Raw genomic sequence first — 21,328 nt, 5'->3', positions numbered from 1 at the left:
TCACTCCCTCCCGCGTGCAATGTTTTCTTCAACTCCCACCTCCTATCAGCTCTCCTGACTGTCCTCCCACCTCATCAGTTGCTCCTTCCGGGGGTCTCCTCTGCCACTTTAGCTTCCTCTCACTGGAAAGACAGCTTCTTCCTCGACTTTCTCTACACTCTCCTCCTAACCACCTCGCCCAGACCCACCACAGGAATAGTGAAGGGAAGTAGATAAGGTAGGTATTATATTTACAATCTTTTTTTTTTTTTTTTTTTTTTTTGAGGGTTCTTGCTCCGTCGCCCAAGCTAGAGTGCAGTGGCGTGATCTCAATTCACCGCAACGTCCCGGGTTCAAGCTATTCTCCTGCCTCAGCCTCCTGAGTAGCTGGGACTACAGGTGCACGCCACCACGCCTGGCTAATTTTTGTATTATGAGCAGAGGCAGGGTTTCACCATATTGGCCAGGCTGGTCTTGAACTCCTGACTTTGTGATCCGCCTGCCTCGGCCTCCCAAAGTGCTCAGATTACAGGCGTGAGCCACCATTCCCAGCCCATATACTTATAATCTTCTAAGTGGAAAAGGCAGCGAGAGCTTAAATTGTATAATATTAGGCATTCTTCTCTCATTACTATCTTCCACATGGTGATCTTTGAAGTGAAACATGATAAATTAATGCCACCAGTCTGCTCAAAACCCAAAGGCTTCCTGTCATGCTCAGAGTAAAGCTAAAATCCTTTCTATGGCCTATGAGAACCCCCACAATTGAGAATCCCCCTTCCTGCCTCACTTTTTCTCTTGTACTCGTCCCTCTTCTCTGTCCCCCTGCTCCAGGCCCTCTGGCCTCCTTACTGGCCTTGAACATGCTGGCCACACTCCACTTGGGACTCCATATCTGCCGTGCTCTCTGCCTTGGAGGCTCTTATTCACAGGATGCCAGACATCCCAGTAGCTCTTCTGAGCTATGCTCATATGGCACCGTGGCAGGGAGGCCTTATCTACATAATATGGCAACCCCAAACTCCTCAACCTGCTCTGACTTTTCCTGTGGCTGTTTGACACATTATATACTTACTTGTTTGTTCACTGTTTCCTCCAATTAAAATTTAAGTTCCATGCGAAAGACTTCTTTGTGTTGGTCACTGTTATTAACAACTGCATCTTGAACTATGCCAAACATATGTAGGAACTTGAATATTCGATAATGAGATCATGTCCTCTGAACTCACGGTGCTTGTATATATAGCCAGTTACCCTAATCTTTGATTACTTCTCCACCTGTCTTTCACCCCTCTAGACAGTGAGCTCAAGATAAGTGATGTCACATTTGCATCTCCAAAGTTTAGAGTAGCACGATCCAACAGAACTTTCTGCAGTGCAAATGTTCTATATCTGCCCTATTCAATACAGTAGGCTTCAACCACATGTGCCTACTGAACACAGGAAATGTGGCTGCTGTGACTAAGGAACTGAATTTTACATTTTATTTAATTTTAATTAATTTAAATTTAATTGAGGCAGGCGCGGTGGCTCAAGCCTGTCATCCTAGTTTTTTGGGAGTTCAAGATGGGAGGATCACTTGAGGTCAGGGTTCAAGACCAGCCTAACATGGTGAAACCCCATCTCTACTAAAAATACAAAAAAAAAAAAAAATTAGCCGGCAGTGGTGGCAGGTGCCTGCAATCCCAGCTACTCAGGAGGCTGAGGCAGGAGAATTGTTTGAACCTGGGGAGGCGGAGGTTGCAGTGAGATCGCACCACTGAGCTCCAGCCTGAGCAACATAGCGAAGACTCCATCTCAAAAAAAATTAATTGGCCACACGTGGCTGTGGTAATATATGTATTGTACAGCACAGATGTAGAACGTCAAGTGGAACACAAAATAGTGGCTCAAAAAACGTCACCTTAGTTGGGTAAGCCACATAGTGCCTTACTGACATTACTGTTTATAGGTTCTCGTATTACTATTTACAGAGTTACAGGGTGCAATGAGAACACATACTTGTCTTATATTGTCTGAACCCAAAACGCTAGCCCAGAACTCTGCCCACAAGAAGTGCTGAATAAGTATAATGACAAGGAAGGAAGTCAGGAAGAGACAAATAGGAGATCCTTATAAAATACAATTCATTTTTAAATGTTCAACTTCTGTGACAGCACACAACAATAACATGCAATATAATCGCATGCAATAACAAAAATCTTCATGCGCAGTTCCTGCCCCACTGCTATTTTAACCTTCTTGCTGGAGGAAGTAACACTTATCAAGTCTCGTGGGTAAGGCGCAGACACAAGGGCTTTTATTAAGAAAAAAAATCTCTTACCAGGGCTCGCTACCTTTCACTTATCAATGTCCGATTTGTTTTTCCTCCAGTTTCCCTATTTCCAAAAGAACACACAGACACACACACACACACACTGCGCTGTTTTTCCTACAGTTTCCCTATTTCCAAAAGAAAACACACACACACACACCCCGCCCCATATACCTCCAGAGGCAAACAGGTGCTACCTTTCACTTATCAACGTCCGGGTTGTTTTTCCTCCAGTTTCCGTATTTCCAAAAGAAAACACACACACACACACACTGCGCCTCATTTACCTCCAGAGGCAAACAGGTGCAACAGGCGAGGGGCCTGGCTCACTGCAGCTCGCAGGATAACGCCCTGCACGGCTACTTGCGCTGCACCGCCGGAGGCCAGACCCCGCACAAGGCTCCGACAACCGAGCAGGGCGTGGGAGGACGGACGATGCGGGACAGCGAAGGCAGGCATTAGCGGCTTCCTGGGAGTCAGAAGGCCAGACGGGGAAGTCGGAGGGTAGGTCTCAAAGTGGGCTGAAGTAGACCCCATGGAAATCGGGAAAGCTCTCAGAATCTCCCCGGGAAGCAGGCTGAGCCCTCCTAAATCCACCGGCCCAGCAGAGGACGCCCAGACCCACGGCCTCGCAGCTACTCCACCCGCTCCGCGCGTCCTCACTGCGAGCGGGACGGCGGGCAGCCCCAGGGCGCGGGTTCGCTACCTGCGCGGTCAGGCCCTGCTCCTCGTCGTCCTGGCCGCTCAGGACCCGCCGCAGCTTCTCCATGGCCTCGTTCCCGGGCCGTAGCGCCCGCCACTCCACCGCCGGCCCCTGGCGCCCTCCAGGAAACCCCGAACCCGACTCCCCACAGACCGGCCAAAGGTCTGGCCCGCCCACTTCCGGCGCGTCGGCGCGGCCTCGGCGGCCGCCGTAGCAGTCTGCGCATGCTCGCCAGCCTTCTCCTCAGGCCTGTCGGAGGTCGGTGAAGCCCGCGGAGTGGGCGCAGACGGTAGGGGTGGCCCGTCCCGTTGTCTGCGAGGTGCGCGGGGACACAGCGGGGGTGTGGGCCCCTTGACCGCAGCGGGCGCACAGCCGTGAGTGTAGACCGACTGGGGCACGACCATTGAGCCCTGCAGATCCATCTTGCCCCGGACCCCACGAGGGGCCCCCCGGGCAGGTCCGCGGCGCCCCAGGTTCCCAGAGCCAAGGACCGGTCTGGGTCCTCGCTCGGCTGGAGTCTGGGAGCGGAGGGCGGCTGGGGGCAGGTGGCTGTGCTCCGACCAGCGCCCTGCCACCCGCAAGGTTCCCTGGAGGCGTCGCCAGCTCTCCCAGCTGGGTCTCCTCATCCGGAGACGCAAACACCCGCCTCCCAGGATGAAAGAGGAGCTGTATTTCAGACCGTCTCCGGAGGCTGCCTCACTCCTTTGCCCTTGTGAGAGCTGTCAAGCGTTTGAAAGAGTGTAATGGGAGATGGAGTCTCGCTTTGTCGCCCAGGCTGGAGTGCAGTGGCCTCTCGGCTCACCGCAACCTCCGCCTCCCGGGTTCAAGTAATTCTCTTGCCTCAGCCTCCCAAGTAGCTGGGGTTACAGGTGCGCGCCACCACGCCCGGCTAATTTTTTTTTGGATTTTTAAGTAGAGACGGGTTTTCACCGTGTTGGTCAGGCTGGTTTCGAACCCCTGACCTCGTAATCCGCCTGCCTCAACCTTCCACAGTGCTGCGATTACAGGCGTGCACCACCGCACCTGGCTGTGAGAGCTATTTCTTCACGCAGTTCACTGGCCGGCCAAGAGTTTGAAAGAGTGTAATGTTACTTATAAAAGGAATAGTTAATCCAACCCATCTTTCCAGTTTTGTGTAAACAGTGCAGACCATTGAACAAGCGTTTACTGTTCTCTGACTTGTGCTGCGTGAACAAACACTAACAAATGAAGAAGTGGCGTCTTTTTCTCTATTGTTTTCCACCCTGCTAAGAAAGGAGATTAAAAATCAGGGCTGCCTGTCTCATATGGGCCCCAGAGAAGCTTGGAGATTTTTGTGAATATACCACTCCAAAGTCATTACTGATAGCTTTTGCTCTTCTGTTTGCTTCTAGGTTTGGTAAGCTGGTAATGAGAATGTCTGTTATTTTGTTTAACTGCTTTACCCACTCCATTTTCTCCCTAAAATCTTTCCATTGAAAAGGTGAGTACCAAAAAAGTTTCATTGTCCATCCTACAGCCTCAGTAGAGATTTGATCAAAATTCAGTTAGATAAAAACAAATACCACAAGAACCCCAGGAAAGCAAGTCGTGTACTTCTTATGATAAAACAGTCCATGTTCAGCATCTTTTAGGCAGAAGATATTTCTATGTGGCCTAGTCATACTAACATGTGAAGTCTTATCCTTATATCCTTAACTTTAAAAGGTTAGGAAGTAATTATATGACATCTATAGAATAATAAAACTCTGTGCTTCTATTGAATAAAGCGTAGAGTACATCTGTAAGTGTTACAGGAAAGGAGTCCAGATCCATATTCCTAAAGAAGGTTCTTGGATCTTGCGTAAGAAAGAATTCAGGGCACGTCTGTAAAGTGAAGCAAGTTTATTAAGAAAAAGAGAAGAATGGCTACTCCATAGGCAGAGCAGCCCCGAGGGCTGCTGGTTGCCCATTTTTATGATTATTTCTTGATGATATGCTAAAGAAGGGGTGGATTACTCATGCCTTCCCTTTTCAGACCACATAGGGTAACTTCTTGCTGCCATGGTGTTTATAAACTGTCATGGTGCTAGCGGAAGTATAGCAGTGAGGATGACCAGAGGTTATCTTGGTTTTGTTGGGATTTGGCTGGTTTCTTTACTGCAGCCTGTTTCATTAGCAAGGTCTTTATGACCTGTATCCTGTGCCGACCTCCTATCTTATCCTGTGACTTAAAATGCCGTCACCTTCTGGGAATGCAGCCCAGTAGGTCTTAGCCTCGTTTTACGCAGCTGCTATTTAAAATGGGGTTGCTCTGGTTCACATGCCTCTGACATAAGTGCTTTCAAGATTTTCAAATATAATAACTAGTTGGTCATGGAAAAAGATGAAATAAACTGACAACTCCAGTCATGGAAAGATTGCTTTCCAAGGATAAATGAGGTTGAACTAAGGGCAGTTTTCATTGGCTCAACCTGCACTTGGGTATAGGAAATTTTACTTGGAAAATGCAGTGTTGAAAATGGCCCCCAGGCACAGTGCTGAGGGGCTGTCTTGCGTCCTCAGCACAGAAGACCATGACATACCTTAGGGGGCGAATACCTATGTTAGACAAGCTTCATTCGGGCAAGAGTTACGGTGCTGTTGGCCATGAGTTCAATGTTAATGAATCAATACTATTAAATAAGGTGTCTGTAAATATCAATACACATAAAAACAAGGTTGTGTATTTATTGACAAAAATGTGGCCAGGGGCTTCAGGAACCCAACCTTGTGTTTTCCGTAGAAGGAATGATTCAGTGTTCATTAATTCAGTGTGTTTGTAGTGACTTTATAGAACATAACTACCTGAGATAATGAGATGTGACTATACATAGTATGGGCCACGTGCTGAGTACACATTGGCTTTTATAACGATAGTAACTATGGTTTCATCACATAAAGTTTCGGCCCTGGGCCCCTGTCTCCATTTGCATCCTAGTAAATTAGTCAATACTCTATAGGGAAACCTGAAGTGGGCCTTTACCTCTTGCCTATCAACCTGGAAAAAAGTCTTCAGAATAGTCTTACTTCTTTACTTCCTTGCCCTTCCTGCATCTGGCCACATAGTTTTTTCGAGAGCCCCTTGAACCTAAGGCAGCCCTGGCACAAAACAAAAGGAGGTTCCAAGTGGAGAGGGACAAAGCATGTTTCTCCTGTGCACTGTCTGGGCATCTGCCGTTCTGCTTCCAGGCCTGCCAGGGGAGGTGAATAATGAACGGACCATGGTCTCCACATCTGACGTTAGCCCTCTGATCTCCTTCCCTTCACCTGACCTGCAGAGAAGCATACAGGTGGGATGCGAGGAGATATTCAGAGATAAGAGCCCCGGTCAGGGAGGCAGAGGCCTGCCCGGGCACAGCAGGAGATTCTGGGAGCTGGGAATACTGCTCTTTTCTTGCACAAGCCCAGCCTACAGAAGTCTGCACCTTAGATGGGACACCATCCCATGACAGGAGCTGGCTCTGAGGGGTCCCCACACACAAAGGACACCCCCCAACACAAACACCTAAATGGTGAAAGGGGTTTGGTTCCAGGAAGACTGCTTAGGAGAGGGGCATCATGAGAGATAGTAAAAGACCAATGATAAAATATTAGATTTATTCCAAACTCTTGCATCGTACACATACTTTTTTTTTTTTTTTTTGAGACAGGATTTTGCTCTTGTTGCCCAGGTTGGAGTGCGATGGTGTGAACTTGGCTCACTGCTACCTCTCCCTCCTGGGTTCAAGCGATTCTCCTGCCTCAGCCTCCCAGGTAGCTGAGATTACAAGTGCCCGCCACCATATTGGGCTAATTTTTGCATTTTAGCACACAGGGTTTCACCATGTTGGTCAGGCAGGTCTCGAACTCGTGACCTCAGGTGATCCATCTGCCTTACCTCCCAAAGTGCTGGGATTACAGGTGTCAGCCATTACGCCTGGCCCTTCTCTGGCTTCTTCCCATGACAGGAGCTGGCTCTAAGGGGACCCCACACACAAACCACACCCCCCAACACAAACACCTAAATGACTGGTGAAAGAATCTTGGTTCCAGGAAGACAGCTTAGGAGAGGAGTATCATGAGGGCATGTGGAAACCTTTCCCAAGGACAATATTTTAAGCATTTTGAAATGAAGTTAATTAATACAGAACCTGGACAGCACAGTTTTGCATTTCCTATTCCATAAGATTTCACACTGTGCTTGGTAGAAAACATTGAGTGCATCATTCTCATGTGACAGTTTAGGTAGGAAATTATACTTGAAATGGAGTCTCTGAGTGGTTAGAAATATGTTAAAAAGTGTGTGGTGCAGTGGCTTTGAGTCTGAAGTCCACAGTCTCTTCCAGTCCTTTCTACATGTGGTTCTCATTGCTTGAAACCTTGGTCCCCCCCCCAAATGCCTTGTCCATCTATCCCCAAGCTCCTCCAGGCTCCCTTTCTTGGCCAAGTTCAGCTTGACTTGTGGTTCCCACCTGAGATGTCTCCTCCAGGAAGCCTTCCTGGACCTCTAAAGACACGGATAGGTGACCTCCTGTGCTTTCCTGGCTGCTCTGTTTGTCCTAAGGTGAACCTTAGCAAACATTCCACTGACATCGCCGACCACTGTCTGTGGCCCCAGTATGTTCAGACCTTTCCCTGGGCACAGAGCCAGGTTCATGCTAGAAGCTTAACATGTGCTTCTAGAGTGAATAACTGAATAACATAACTAGAGCACATTAAATAATCTGAGACATACATTTTTTCCATGTTAATTTTAGGGTTAATTGGAGAGTGTACATGTTTAGAGACAGAAATTTGAGAGGCATCTGAGCAGAGCCCTGGAAGTGAAGGAGGAGGGGCCGGGTCTAGTCTTGTGAGGCCTACAAAGGGGAGCAGCAGCAAACAGATGGAAGGAGAAGGAGCACACGGGGTGTGGGTCCTGCCTCACGCTGACCGCCCCATTTGCCTGCAATAAGCAAGAGGCATTTCAGCCAGACCTGAGAGAGTCTCCTTATTTCTGTACCTCTCTTTTCAGAGGGCTAGTGAGGTCTGGAAAGGTACAACTGAGTATTCAAATGACCAGAATAAACCAAGTGTTTGTTGTATCTTGCGTGCTAGTGGACCACACTCCCATCACTGAACAGAGGACCCAGGAGCTTTGCTGCGTGTGGATGAGGTAACAACGATGTCCAATCAGCCTTGATACTGAGCTGCTCTCCCGTCAGGTGCTGAAGTCAAGATGGCTTCCAGGGCCAGCAGACCTGCAGTCTGTGCAGGAAGCGGGACGCCAACTGTAGCGAATGAAGATATCAGGCTGCGCAGACAGGGACCCTGAAGGACAGTCACACATGGCACAACGACACGTGGCTAATGACAGGCTGCGTATATGACGGTGATCCTGTAAGATAGGACTCCCCTACCACACCTCCCCCCGGGCAAAGGACTGGTGGCCCAAGGCCTGTTAGGAACCTGCGGCAGAGCAGGAGGTGAGCACAGGCGAGTGAGCATTACCACCTGAGCTCTAGCTCCTGTTTCAGCAACAGCAGCACTAGATTCTCATAGGAAGGAGCATGATCCCACTTGTGAACTGCGCATGTGAGGAATCTAGGTTGCGAGCTCCTTATGAGAATCTAATGCCCGATGATCTGAGGTGGAAGAGTTTCACCCCAAAACTGTCCACCGCCTCTAGCTGTGGAAAAATTGTCTTTGATGAAACCAGGCCCTGCTGCTGTCTCTCTAGCTTCTCCTGAGGGGCCTCTTTCTCATCCACGATCCAGTCCACAGTACATTTAGCCCTCGTGTCCCCTTAGCGTCCTCCAGCATGTGACAGCATGCCACCTTTCTGTATCTTTCCTAGGTTTGGCACACTTGAAGATTACTGCCCACTGTTTCATAGAGTGCCCGTTAATTCGGGTTAATCTGATACTTCCTCATGATGATATTGAGGCTCTGCATATTTGACAAGAACACTATAGAGGTGTTCTCAGTGCATCACGTCAGCAAAGTTTGGTGTCCTTGACTCCGTGTGTCTTTACAAGGGCCGTTAGCTGACTGCTTGGGGCAGGGTGGCATCAGCCATGTTTCTTCACTGTAGAGTTACTGTTCTTCCCTCTGGAATTAATCTGTAACTTGTGGGAAGATACTTTAAGACAGCAGTTACTGTTTCTCACTATACTCCACCGCTAATTTTTAGCATCGATAGATGATGTCCACCCACATGCATTGTTACTGTGGTACTTGCCTAATGGTGATTTTTTTTTAATTTCTGTTATTCAATCTGCACTTATTTTTCAGAAATCTACCATAAGGAAGAGATATCCCTTCTGCTTGTAGGCATGTATGTATGTATGAAGTATATATGTATTCATTCATTCCCTTATTCGTTTGTACTATTAGTGTGGATTCATGAGTGTCTGTTTTATCCTGTGAATTGCTAATTACTATTGCTTATTTTGTTGCACAAGTTGTCCCAGGCTGGGTCGCTGGCAGCTTCTTTAAGCTGCCTCTTGTTTCTTTCAGTATTTCCTAATTATTTTCTGGGCAGTTCTTTAATTTCTGGCATTGTAAGATGCTCCAACCTAATCTTGCATCTTCCCACCATAGCATTGGAATTAATCATTTTCTAAGGAGCCCTGGTTTCTTTGAAAATTCATATTTAGGAACCAATAGCTGCACTCCAGATAGGCTCATTGCTATGGGGATGTCATTGCTTCTGGTCCACCTGGGCAGATGGAGTTAAGGAAAAAAAAATATATATATATGTACATATTTTATATATATACACACATACATACCAGCACGCCTGTGTGTGTTTCCATATGTATCTATATACACGTAATATAAGATTATTTATACGTATATTAACCTTAAGTTGATGTTGATATCTGTCACTCATCCTATCCTCCCCTTTTCCTTATTTGTAATTTCTTTTTCTTCTTTTTTTTATTTTTGAGACAGGGTCTCTCTTGCCCTGCCCTGGCTGTCACATGATCACAGCCCACTCAACCTCCTGGGCTCAAGCAATTCTTGCGGGGTCTACAGGTATATGATACTACGCTGGGCAATTTTTAAATATTTTGTAGAGTCAAGGTCTCGCCGTATAGCCCAGGCTGGTCTCAACCTCCTGGGCTCAAGCGATCTCCCTCCACCTTGGCCTCCTGAAGTGCTGGGATTACAGGCATGAGCCACTGCCCTGGGCCTATAACTTCTTTTTCCAACAATGAGAAATCTGGCCCTCTTCACCATGGTCTATTTTCTTATTTGCTTAGTCCTAGACACAAAGTAGTTTCAGAATTTCTCACCATACTCCTGTGGAAAACACATTTCCTGATGAGAGTAAAATATTTGTGTATATCTGTTTCTGGCTTTTTTTGTCTTTAGCTTTACAATGTACAGTCAATATTCTGTTTTCCAAATTCATAGAGTTTGGCGATTTTCTTCCCCACGCCTCAGTGTAGTTGTGTTATCTATTGATAATTGAGTTAGGTTCATTTTGTACTGTTTGCATTCTATTTTGGGTTCCCTCATCACAGTTGATTTTAAATGTTAATTTGGGCAGGAGGAATATGGAAGAGCATTGTTCTGAGAACCATAATTATATCAAAAGCTACACCCAGAAGTATCACTTTCCCCTTTCTCTTCTCATTCCCTCCTCTCATTCTTTCCACCCCAATTCCCACCCATGCCCTCTAGGTAAATAATCTCATTAATTTCTCGTTTCTACTTGTTTCTTTTGCACAAGACAGCTGATACATGTATACTTTCCCACATCTCCTTTCTTTCTTACATGAAGGATAATATATTATACTCTTCTTATTTTGCTTTTTTATTTAACAGTATATTCTGGAAATCAGTTCATACCAATTTTCAGAGATCTTTCCCCTTTTTTGGCACATCTGCATAATACTGCATGTTCCATGGTTTTCTCAATGACTACTTAGGTTGTTTCTAATATTTTTCAATAAGAAACGGTATTGCAATTAATAATCTAATGCACATATATATGTATATGAGAGGTCTTCAAAAAGTTCATGGGAAATGTGTCTTATGAAAAAACTATGCATGAGTTTTAAACTTTTTTGCGTCAAAATAAACATGTACTAACTTCTTAAAACATGTCTGAACAGGTCCAAGTTTGAGGCACTAAGAAGGATAAGGTATCAATTTGAAAAGAGCCCCTATCATAGCAATATGACTTGAAAGCACAAAGGAAGAAAAAAATGAAGCAAGAACAAACATCAAATTTATGATGAAGTTTGCGTGCAAGAATGGTGAAACCATTGATATTTTATAAGACATTTATAGGACAGTGTCCCAAAGGAATCAGCAGTTTACAAATGGTTATAACCTGTTTTCAGAAGGGAGGAAGATGAAGTTGAAGATGAAGCAGTGGGCGACCATTCATATCAATTTATGAGGAAAAAAATTCATTTTATTCATGCCCTAACTGAAGAGGACTGACAATTAACAGCACAAACAATAGTCAACATCATAGATATCTCAGCTGGTTCAGCTTACCCAATTCTGACCGAAAGTTAAAGTAGAGCAAACTTTCTACTTGGTGAGCGCCAAAACCCTCATGCCCAGATCAACTGCAGACAGAAGCAGAGGTTTCAATGGAAATTTAAAACAAGTGGAATCAAGATCATGAAGCATTTCTTCAAAGAATTGTAACAGGAGTTGAAATATGGCTTCACCAGTACAATACTGAAGACTAAACACAATCAAAGCAATAGCTACCAAGAGGCTGAAGTGATCCCTTAAAGGCAAAAGGGGACCAGTCAAGAGCAAAGGTCATGGCAACAGTATTTTGGGATGCCAAGACATTTAGCTTGTTGACTTTCTGGAGGGCCAAAGTGTAGTATTATCTGTTTATTATGTTTTGAGAAAGTTAGTAGAAAAATGCCTAGGAGAGCTTCACCAGAGTGTCCTCTATTCAATTTCAGATCACCACAATAAAGCAAAAAATTGCAATTATAAATTTTTTGGTTCCCCAGTACATGTAAAAGTTATATTTATACTATAGCCTATTAAGGGTGCAATAGCATTATGTCTGAAAAAAAACAATGATCATGGCTTCATTTAAAAATACTTTATTACCAAACAATGCTAGCAATCATCTGAACCTTCAGTGAGTTATAATCTTTTTGCTGGTGGAGGGTCTTGCTTAGATGTTGGTGGCTGCAGATTGATCAGGGTGGTGGTTACTCTAGTTTGGGTTGGCTGTGGCAAGTTTCAACATAAGACAACAGCGAAGTTTGCTGCATTGATTGACTCTTCCTTTCATGAAAGATTTCTCTGTAGCATGTAATGCTGTTTAATAGCATTTTACCCACAGTAGAATTTCTTTCAAAATTGAAGTCAGTCTTCTTAACTTCTTGCAATATTCTAAATCCTTTGTTGTCATTTCAGCAACGTTCACAGCATCTTTACCAGGGGTAGATTCTGTCTCAAGAAACCACTTTGTTCATTCATCTGTTCAAGTTTTATCATGAGATTGCATCAATTCAGTCAAATTTTCAGCTCCACTTTTCATTCTAGTTGTCTTGCTATTTCTACCACATCTGCAGTTACTACATCCGTTGAAGTCTTGAACCCCTCAAAATCACCCATGAGAGTTGGATTCAATTTCTTCCAAATTCCTGTTAATGTTGATATTTTGACCTCCTCTCATGAATCATGAATGTTTTTAGTGGCATCTAAAATGGTAAGTCCTTTCCAGAAGGTTTTCAATTTGCTTTGCCCCAATTCATCCGAGGAATCACTGTCTGTGGCAACTGTAGGCTTATGAAAGGTATTTGTTAAGTAATATGACTTGAAAGTCTAAATGACTTCTTGATCCATAAGCTACAGAATGGGTGTTGTGTTAGCAGGCATGAAAACAACATTCATCTTGTGTATCTCCATCAGAGCTCTGGGTGACCAGGTGCATTGTCAATGGGCTGTAATATTTTGAAAGGAATCTTTTTTTTTTCTGAGCAGTGAGTCTCAACAATGGGCTTAAAATATTTATTCAACCATGCTATAAACAGATTTACTGTCATCCGGGCTTTGATGTTCCTTATGCAGGCACAGGCAGAGTAGATTTTGTATTATTCTTAAGGGACCTTGGATTTTCAGAATGGTAAGGGAACATTGGTGTGAACATAAGGTCACCAGCTGCATTAGCCCCTAACAAGAGAGCCCCTAACTCTCCCTACCCACTCTGAGGAGCAGAGCTCTTCAAACCTCCACTGGTTCGGTGCTGCTGATTCATGAATCGTTCTTTGCTCAATTAAATTGTTTACTTTGTCTAAGAAGGTTTCCCTTTGACAGGATTTCTTTTGATAGGATTTATTTTTGCTATTTTATTTCATATTTTACTTTTATTGAATTTTTGTTTCATTTTTTAAAAGTCTCCTTTCCTTCTTTCTTTTGGTCATTTTGAGTATTCTGCCAGTTTAAAAGTTAAACATTACACTTTTGTTCTCATAATAGTAACAGTTAATTTGAAGCCTGCAATACAGTGCTTTCAAGTCAAGAATTTTTGCATGTGATAATGTTCCTTAATCTCCCACTTCCCTCAGCCCCCATCATGCCAATATTTTAGTTCTGGGTTGTTATGGAAACAGTCATTTTCCTTTTTTGATTGTTAAATTAAAACTTGGCCTGAGGCTGCCATAGCTTATATCCCTAAGTAAGGAAATATAAACTGGTTTAGTAGGTAAATAAACTGAAAGCCTAATTAAGGACTGTTCTTTGTAACAAACAGCTGAGTGTCAGCTAATCGGAGCAGCTGACCTTCAACCAGTCACAGGCTTCCTGCTGATCAGACCACATCCAAATACAGCAACACAAAGCTGAAACCAGTCCAACTGTTTCTGCACCTCAGTTCCCTTTTCGATCTATAAACTCTCTCTACCCACTCTGAGGAACAGAGCTCTCAGAACCTCCACTGGTTCAGTGCTGCTGATTCATGAACTGTCCTTTGCTCAATTAAATTGTTTAATTTGTCTAAAAAGGTTTTCTTTTGACAGGTCCTATAATAAACTTTAGGTATTCAGTTACCCATAATTTTCATGTGTTTTGTAGAAATATCCTGGATTTGCCGTTCTCTTATCTAAACCTTCCTTCAAGGGTATTTTCAACATGTGGCAAAATTTTGGAGATGTATGAATGAGAATGTTTTTATTATACTTTCACATTTAATGACAATTTGGATAAGACTTTTAGTATTCAATTTTCTTTTAATTTTTTAAAAACATTACACCATTTTCCTCTTGTACCATTTTTCTATTGAGGAGTCCATAATCAGTCTGACTCTTATTCCTTTGTTAGGCAGGATGATGATATAATTTATCATTCAACTAGGACACTTTGGAGCGTGAAGGGGACACTACTAATAATTATGCCTGTCAGTAGGTGTAACCCAGGACTGTCCTGTGTACATTAAGACACGTGGTCCACTTACTTATAGGTGTACAGTTACCCTATTTATAGGTGACTAGTTCTTTCTCTCTGGAAGCTTTTAGAATTTCCTTTGTGTTTGATATTCTGAGGTGTGGCTATAATACTTCTAGGTATGGGCTTTTTTGTTTTTCTCTACTTGGCTCTCTGTGATACTATGATTTATAATAGGAAATGTATATTTGATCTTCCTCCTTTATCCTGGCATGTAGCTCCTAAAACCCATATAATCTCCAAAGTGATGTGTCTACTTGTATGCCAGTGAGATGAATGTGGGTTGGGGGCTCCTGGATTGCCTCAGCATGAGAGGGGGTTGCCAGGATAACACTTGTGTGATTAGAGGGTTAGAACTTTCAGCCTTAGGCTACCCTCAGCCTTGGAGGGAAGAAGGGCTGGAGGTTGAGTCAATCACAATGGCCAGTGATTGAATCAATCATGTCTAGGTAATGAAACCTCCATACAAAAACAAAAAGGCCGGATTCAGAGAGCTTCTGGGTTGATCAACAAGAACCTATCAGTGTACTAGGACAGTAGCACAACACAACTCCTTGGGGACAAGCTTTTCTGCTCAGGAATTTCCAATCCTGACCCTATGTATCCATTCATCTGCCTGTGCATTTGTATTCTTTAAAATATCCTTTGTGACAAACAGGCACTGATAAATGTTAAACACAGTTTATGGGAAGCCACTGTTTTAGACAAGCCTCCTACACTAGGCCCCAGCAAAGCAGACCAAACCAGAATGGAGCCATTTATGCTAAGTACCTTGGAATCATATAGAACATTTAAACTTCCTCCTTTATCTCTCTACTTTCCTTCCTTCCTTTCTCTTCTCTTCCTTCCTCCCCTTTTTCTTCCTTCTCTCTTCCTTCCTCCCTCCCTCCCTCTCCTTTCCTTCCTTCCTTCGTCTTTCTCTCCCTTTCTCCCCTCCTTTTCTCCCTTCCTTTTTTCCCCCTTCCTTCCTCCTTCCCTTCCTTCCATTTTTTTCTTTTCTTCCTTCCTTTTTCCACACTCTCTCTCCCTCCTTCCCTATCCTCCTTTCTTCCCTTCCTTTTTCATTCCCTTCCTCCTTTCTTCCCTCCTTTTCTCCCTCCCTTCTTCCTCTCTTTCTGCCTCCTCTCCTCCTCTTCCTTCCTTCTTTCTAGCAATTCCTGCTCTAATTTCACTCTTAGGCTCTTTTATTGAAGTTGAACTTAGAGAGTGCACCTATCCTGCCAACATGAGCCTTTCCAGTTCATGTGAAACTTTTATTATTGCAAATGTTAAATACAATTCTATTCTTTCATATTATGAACTAAATGCTGTGCCTTCAACAATTCATGTTTTGAAAACTAATCTCCATTGTGATAGTATTAGCGGGTGGGGCTTCTGGGAGGTGATGTGGTCATGAGGGTACAGGCTGTGTGAATGGGATTAGTGGCCTCATAAAAGAGGCCCAGGAGAGCTCCTTTGACCCTTCCACCATGAAAAAACAGCCTTCTGCAAACCAGGAAGCAGCCCTCACCAGACCTCAGAACTGCTGGCAGTCTTGGATTTCCCAGCCTCCAGAACTACGAGAAGTAGGAGTTTGCTGCCAAAGCCATCCAGCCTATGGAATTTGCTATGGGAGCCCAAATGGACTAAGACTTTCCACCTGCAGCACAATTTAAATACTTGCAGAGCCTTTGGCACTGACAAGAGTCTCTGGGCCTGCAAAGGCAGGAATCCCCTCCCTTGGCCTTTTTGAAGGCGGTGCACTGTGCCTTTCCACATGCCCATGTCCAGTACTGAACTGACGACATGACAACTGGTAAGTCATGTTACCTGTCTGAGGTTGGTTAGAGTTCTTAACTGCAAGTAACAGAACCTACTCTGACCAGTTTGAGCAGCAGAGATTAACTAAAGGTTCAGAGGTTGCTTTCAAAGTCATGCTGCAGACTGGGAATGACTCTTGCTTCCAGGACCAACCCTGCCCCCATGCTGTGGAACCAAACCAATGAGGAAGCTGCCGTCACTGCTGCTGTCCCCTAGTTAATGCCTGTACTTCTGCTGCTGGACAGAACCATCACTTCTCCATCAAAAAAGCTGCAAGTAGACCAGCAGAGCGGATATTCCACAGAGCGCCTGCTTCCTTGTGGCACTTCCAAACTGAAGTCTCATTTGGGTGTGTCCCATTAGCCAAGTCCAGGCCAATACCCTGCTTTCTAGCTGCAAGGGAAGTGTGCTGGGAGACAGGCTGATAAACAGGAAGTTCAGAAGTGTCCGAAAGTAACATATAAAGGTTATTTAAATTATTGTGGTCCATGATTATGGCAAATATTCACGAAGGAGCTCCCAAGGAGCCTACTGTCCAATGGAGGAGAGAGACAAGCACATGATTTCAGTTCGTCGGCAGGCACATCGTCGGCAGGCACCTGTGCAGTTATAGCTCATCTCAGTCAGTTCATACCAACATCAAAAAATACATACCTTTCTTCAAGGGCTTGTCTGTAGCCTTTTAAATTTTATTTTTTATTTTTTATGTTTTTAAATTTATTTAATTTACTTTAGGTGCATACTATATCTGGCTTTTCTCCCCATGTTATCCCTCCCCACCCCGTGTCTCTCCCCTACCCCCTCCAACTGTCCCCAGTGTGTGATGCTCCTCTCCCTGAGTCCACGTGTTCTCGTTGTTCAACACCCACCTATGAGTGAGAACATATGGTGTTTGGCTTTCTGTTCTTGTGTCAGTTTGCTGAGAATGATGGTTTCCAGATTCATCCAAGTCCCTATAAAGGACATGAACTCATTGTTTTTTATGGCTGCGTAGTATTCCATGGTGTATATGTACCACATTTTCTTTGTCCAGTCTTGCTATTGTACACAGGGCTGTAGTGAACATACGTGTGCATGTGTCTTTATAGTAGAACGATTTATAGTTCTTTGGGTATATACCCAGTAGTGGGATCTGCTGGGTCAAATGGAATTTCTGTTTCTAGATCCTTGAGAAATCACTGCACTGTCTTCCACAATGGTTGAACCAATTTACATTCCCACCAACTGTGTAAGAGTGTTCCTATTTCTCCACAGCCTCTCCAGCATCTGTTGTCTCCAGATTTTTTAATGATCACCATTCTAACTGGCGTGAGATGATATCTCAGTGTGGTTTTGATTTACATTTCTCTAATGACCATTTAATGATGATGAGCATTTTTTCATATGTTTGTTGGCCTTATATATGTCCTCTTTTGAAAAGTGTCTGTTCATATCCTTTGCCCACTTTTGAATGGGGTTGTTTTTTTACTGTTTGAGTTCTTTGTAGATTCTGGATATTAGCCCTTTGTCAGATTAATAGATTGCAAAAATTTTTTCCCATGCTGTTGGCTGCCAATTCACTCTAATGATTGTTTCTTTTGCTGTACAGAAGCTGTGGAGTTTAATTAGATCCCATTTGTCTATCGTGGCTTTTATTGCCATTGCTTTTGGTGTTTTAGTCATGAAGTCCTTACCTGTGCCTATGTCCTGGATGGTTTTGCCTACATTTTCTTCTAGTGTTTTTATGGTGTTAGGTTTTAGGTTTAAATCTTTGATCCATCTGGAGTTAATTTTAGTGTAAAGTGACAGGTAGGGGTCCAGTTTCTGCTTTCTGCACATTGCTAGCCAGTTTTCCAAACACCATTTATTAAACATGGAGTCCTTTCCCCATTGCCTGGTTTTGCAGGTGTGTCAACGATCAGATGGTTGTAGATGTGTGGTGTTTTTTCTGGGGGTCTCTGTTCGGTTCCATTGGTGTATGTCTCTGTTTTGGTACCAGTACCATGCTGTTTTGATTACTGTAGCCTCGTAGTATAGTTTGAAGTCTGGCAGTGTGATCCCTCTGGCTTTGTTCTTTTTGCTTAGGATTGTCTTGGCTATGCAGGGTCTTCTGTGATTCCATATGAAGTTTAAAGTGGTTTTCTTCAGTTCTGTGAAGAAGGTCATTGGTAGCTTGATGGGGATAGCATTTAATCTACAGATTACTTTGGGCAGTATGGCCATTTTCACAATATTAATTCTTCTTAAGCATGAACATGGAATGTTTTTCCATCTGTTTGTGTCCTCTCTTATTTCGTTGAGCAGTGGTTTGGATAAATTCCTAGATACTTGTACTCTACCAAGACTAAACCAGGAGGAAGTTGAAACTCTGAATAGACCAGTAACAAGGGCTGAAGTAGAGGCAGAAATCAATAGCCTACCAACCAAAAAAAGTCCAGGTCCAGACGGGTTCACAGCCAAATTCTACCAGATGTGCAAAGAGGAGCTGGTTCCATTCCTTCTGAAACTGTATCAAACAGTACAGAAGGAGTGAATCCTCCCTAACTCATTTTCTGAGACCAACATCATCCTGATACCAAAAACAGGCAGAGACTCAACTAAAAAAGAAAACTTCAGGCCAATATCCATGAGGAACATTGACGCAAAAATCTTCAATAAAATACTGGCAAACAGATTGCAACAGCTCATCAAGAAGCTTATCCACTACGATCAAATAGGCTTCATCCCAAGGATGCAAGTCTGGTTCAACATATGCAAATCCATAAATGTAATCCATCACATAAACGGAACCAAAGACAAAAACCACATGATTATCTCAATAGATGCAGAGAAGGCCATTGGTAAAATTCAACAACCCTTCATGCTAAAAACTCTCAATAAACTAGGTATTGACAGAATGTATCATAAAATGATAAAAGCTATATATAACAAACCTACAGCCAATATCATACTAAATGGGCAAAAGCTGGAAGAATTCTCTTTGCAATCAGGCACTAGACAAGGATGCCCTCTCTCACCACTCCTATTCAACATAGTATTGGAAGTTCTAGCCAGAGCAATCAGGCAAGAAAAAGAAATAAAAGGTATTCAATTAGAATAGGAGGAAGTCAAAGTCAAACTGTCTCTATTTGCAGATGACATGATTGTATATCTAGAAGACCGCATCGTCTTAGCCCAAAATCTTCTCAAACTGATAAGCAACTTCAGCAAAGTCTCAGGATACAAAATCAATGTGCAAAAATCACAAGCATTCTTATATACCAGTAACAGACAAACAGAGCCAAGGCAAGAGCAAACTGCCATTCACAATTCCTACAAAGAGAATAAAATACCTAGGAATACAACTAACAAAGGATGTAAAGGACCTCTTCAAGGAGAGCCTTTTAAATTTTAAACAAAATTTGCAGAGTTCTCCCTCATATGTTCACACATTTTTCAGACTATTTTAAAAACACTGCAAGCTTGCTTTGTTCCAACTGAGAGTTGATCTTGTTGATCTACAGAGATTTCATAGCATTTGTCTAGAAAAAGTAACTGCCTGAAAAAGTAACTTCATTGCCCATCCCCCAATTGGCTAACGCGCCCTGTTTTTAAGGAGTTACTTTTTGCTCAATTAAGTATCAACTTACTTGAAATTTATGCTAATTTACAGTAAAAAAATTATGACGTTACAGTTCTTGATTAGAAGTGCTTTTAGAAGAAAGTATAAAAGTGGCTGACTTTAAATGAAGGAAAACTTAAAAACTGGATCTGCTGATGAGTTATTGCATCTGGATGGTTGTGTGTTCCCTAGGGAGTAAGAAGTGCATTAGACACATGTGAAGCAACCATGTGCCTGGGCTGGGCCACTAGAGCCTGTGTCCTACCCTGTGAAGCAGCCTGCCCTGTGCCTCCACTTCGTCTCTCCCAGCCAAAATCACAGGCACTATGATGGCACCCTCTGCCACACACGTTGCATCCAGCTGGGCTGTGTTAACCCTCATTCAACTTGCAAAACTCATGCTTCAGCGATGGTTTTGCTGTTACAAACTAAACAAATTTGGCCACACACAACTCCATTTTTTTTGTTTTGTTTTGTTTTGTCTTTTTAAGTAAATAACTGTGATCACTAAAAGGTTTGAGGCAGGTCAGCTATTTGAAGGGTACTTAGTTGTGCTAGAAAATACGTTTAAAAAGCAAAGTCTGCATTTTGACTTACAAGTGAAGAGGTTTCCAACAAAACCCTAAAAGCTCTGTTTATATTTATCACCTCTGCTCATCATGTGGAATCTTTAAGAAGACCGCTGTCTTCTTAAAGCCCCTCTATAGGAAAACTAAACACTGACTCAAATAAAGTTAAGAGAAATGTTAACTGAGAGTTATTTGAATTTATACAATGCAAGCTGTAGTGAGAAAATACATAGCATGCTATTTAGATAGGTTGGATATGATTATTTTTATTTAAAGAGAAACATTATCACTCAAAAAGGGCAGAAAATAAAATTTCACAGGATGATCTTTCAGGACAAAATTTAAAAGTTAAAATATCCAGGTTCTAACAGCACTTGAAATTAAATAGTAAAAGGTAGGCCAGGCATAGTGGCACATCTGTAAACTCAATACTGTGGGAGGCCATGGTGGAAGAATTACTTTAGCTAGCCCAGGAGTTCAACATCAGCCTGGGCAATAGAGTGAGACACTCATCTACAAAAAAAATTTTTTAATGAGCTGGATGTGGTGGCATGCATCTGTATTCCCAGGGACTCAAGAGGCTGGGGTGTAAAGATCACTTGAGCCCAGGAGGTTGAGACAGCAGTGAACCATGTTTGCACCACTATTCTCCAGCTTGGGCCACAGAGCAGGACCTTGTCTCTAAATAAATAAATAAATAAATAAAATAAAAAAGTAAACTAAATTGATTTGTTTATCTAGAACTCAGTGGTGTAGATGGACTAAATGACAAAGAATGGAAGCACCGAGATACCAAATTGCTCTGATGGTAGATTGTCTCAAAGTTTGTGTAGATGTCTCGAAGTTCATATAGATCATCTCAAAGGTTGTGTAGATTGTCTAAAGTTATTGAGAGATTGTCTCAAAGTTTGTGTAGATTGTCTTGAAGGTCGTGTAGATTGTCTCAAAGATCGTGCAGATTCAAAGTTCATGTAGATTGTTTGGAA

At 43.2% G+C, this 21,328-nt stretch overlaps 1 protein-coding gene and 2 long non-coding RNA genes across 3 annotated transcripts in view; 2 read left to right on the top strand and 1 right to left on the bottom strand.

The window, feature by feature from the left end:
• Positions 1–3,178, bottom strand: part of SFT2D1 (SFT2 domain containing 1) — a 20,671-nt gene extending 17,493 nt beyond the window's left edge. Inside the window, exon 1 of the mRNA XM_032253115.1 lies at positions 3,000–3,178. Coding sequence (XP_032109006.1) covers positions 3,000–3,062 — 63 coding nt within the window. The 5' untranslated portion in view covers positions 3,063–3,178. The remainder of the gene's footprint in view (positions 1–2,999) is intronic.
• LOC116533387 overlaps positions 2,229–21,328 on the top strand; it is a 19,334-nt gene continuing 234 nt past the window's right edge. Inside the window, exons 1-2 of the long non-coding RNA XR_004261268.1 lie at positions 2,229–2,797; positions 19,966–21,270. This is a non-coding gene — a long non-coding RNA (uncharacterized LOC116533387). The remainder of the gene's footprint in view (positions 2,798–19,965; positions 21,271–21,328) is intronic.
• On the top strand, positions 3,209–11,163 carry LOC116533388. The gene is made up of 4 exons (XR_004261269.1): positions 3,209–3,315; positions 4,370–4,458; positions 8,180–8,440; positions 9,249–11,163. It is a non-coding gene; the product is annotated as an uncharacterized LOC116533388 (long non-coding RNA).

The sequence above is a fragment of the Sapajus apella genome, unplaced genomic scaffold, assembly GCF_009761245.1.
Source record: "Sapajus apella isolate SASKATOON/1434 unplaced genomic scaffold, GSC_monkey_1.0 scaffold82, whole genome shotgun sequence".
Lineage (NCBI taxonomy): Eukaryota > Metazoa > Chordata > Mammalia > Primates > Cebidae > Sapajus > Sapajus apella.
Note: the sequence above shows the minus strand (reverse complement) of the source record. Positions and strands in the feature narration are given on the sequence as shown.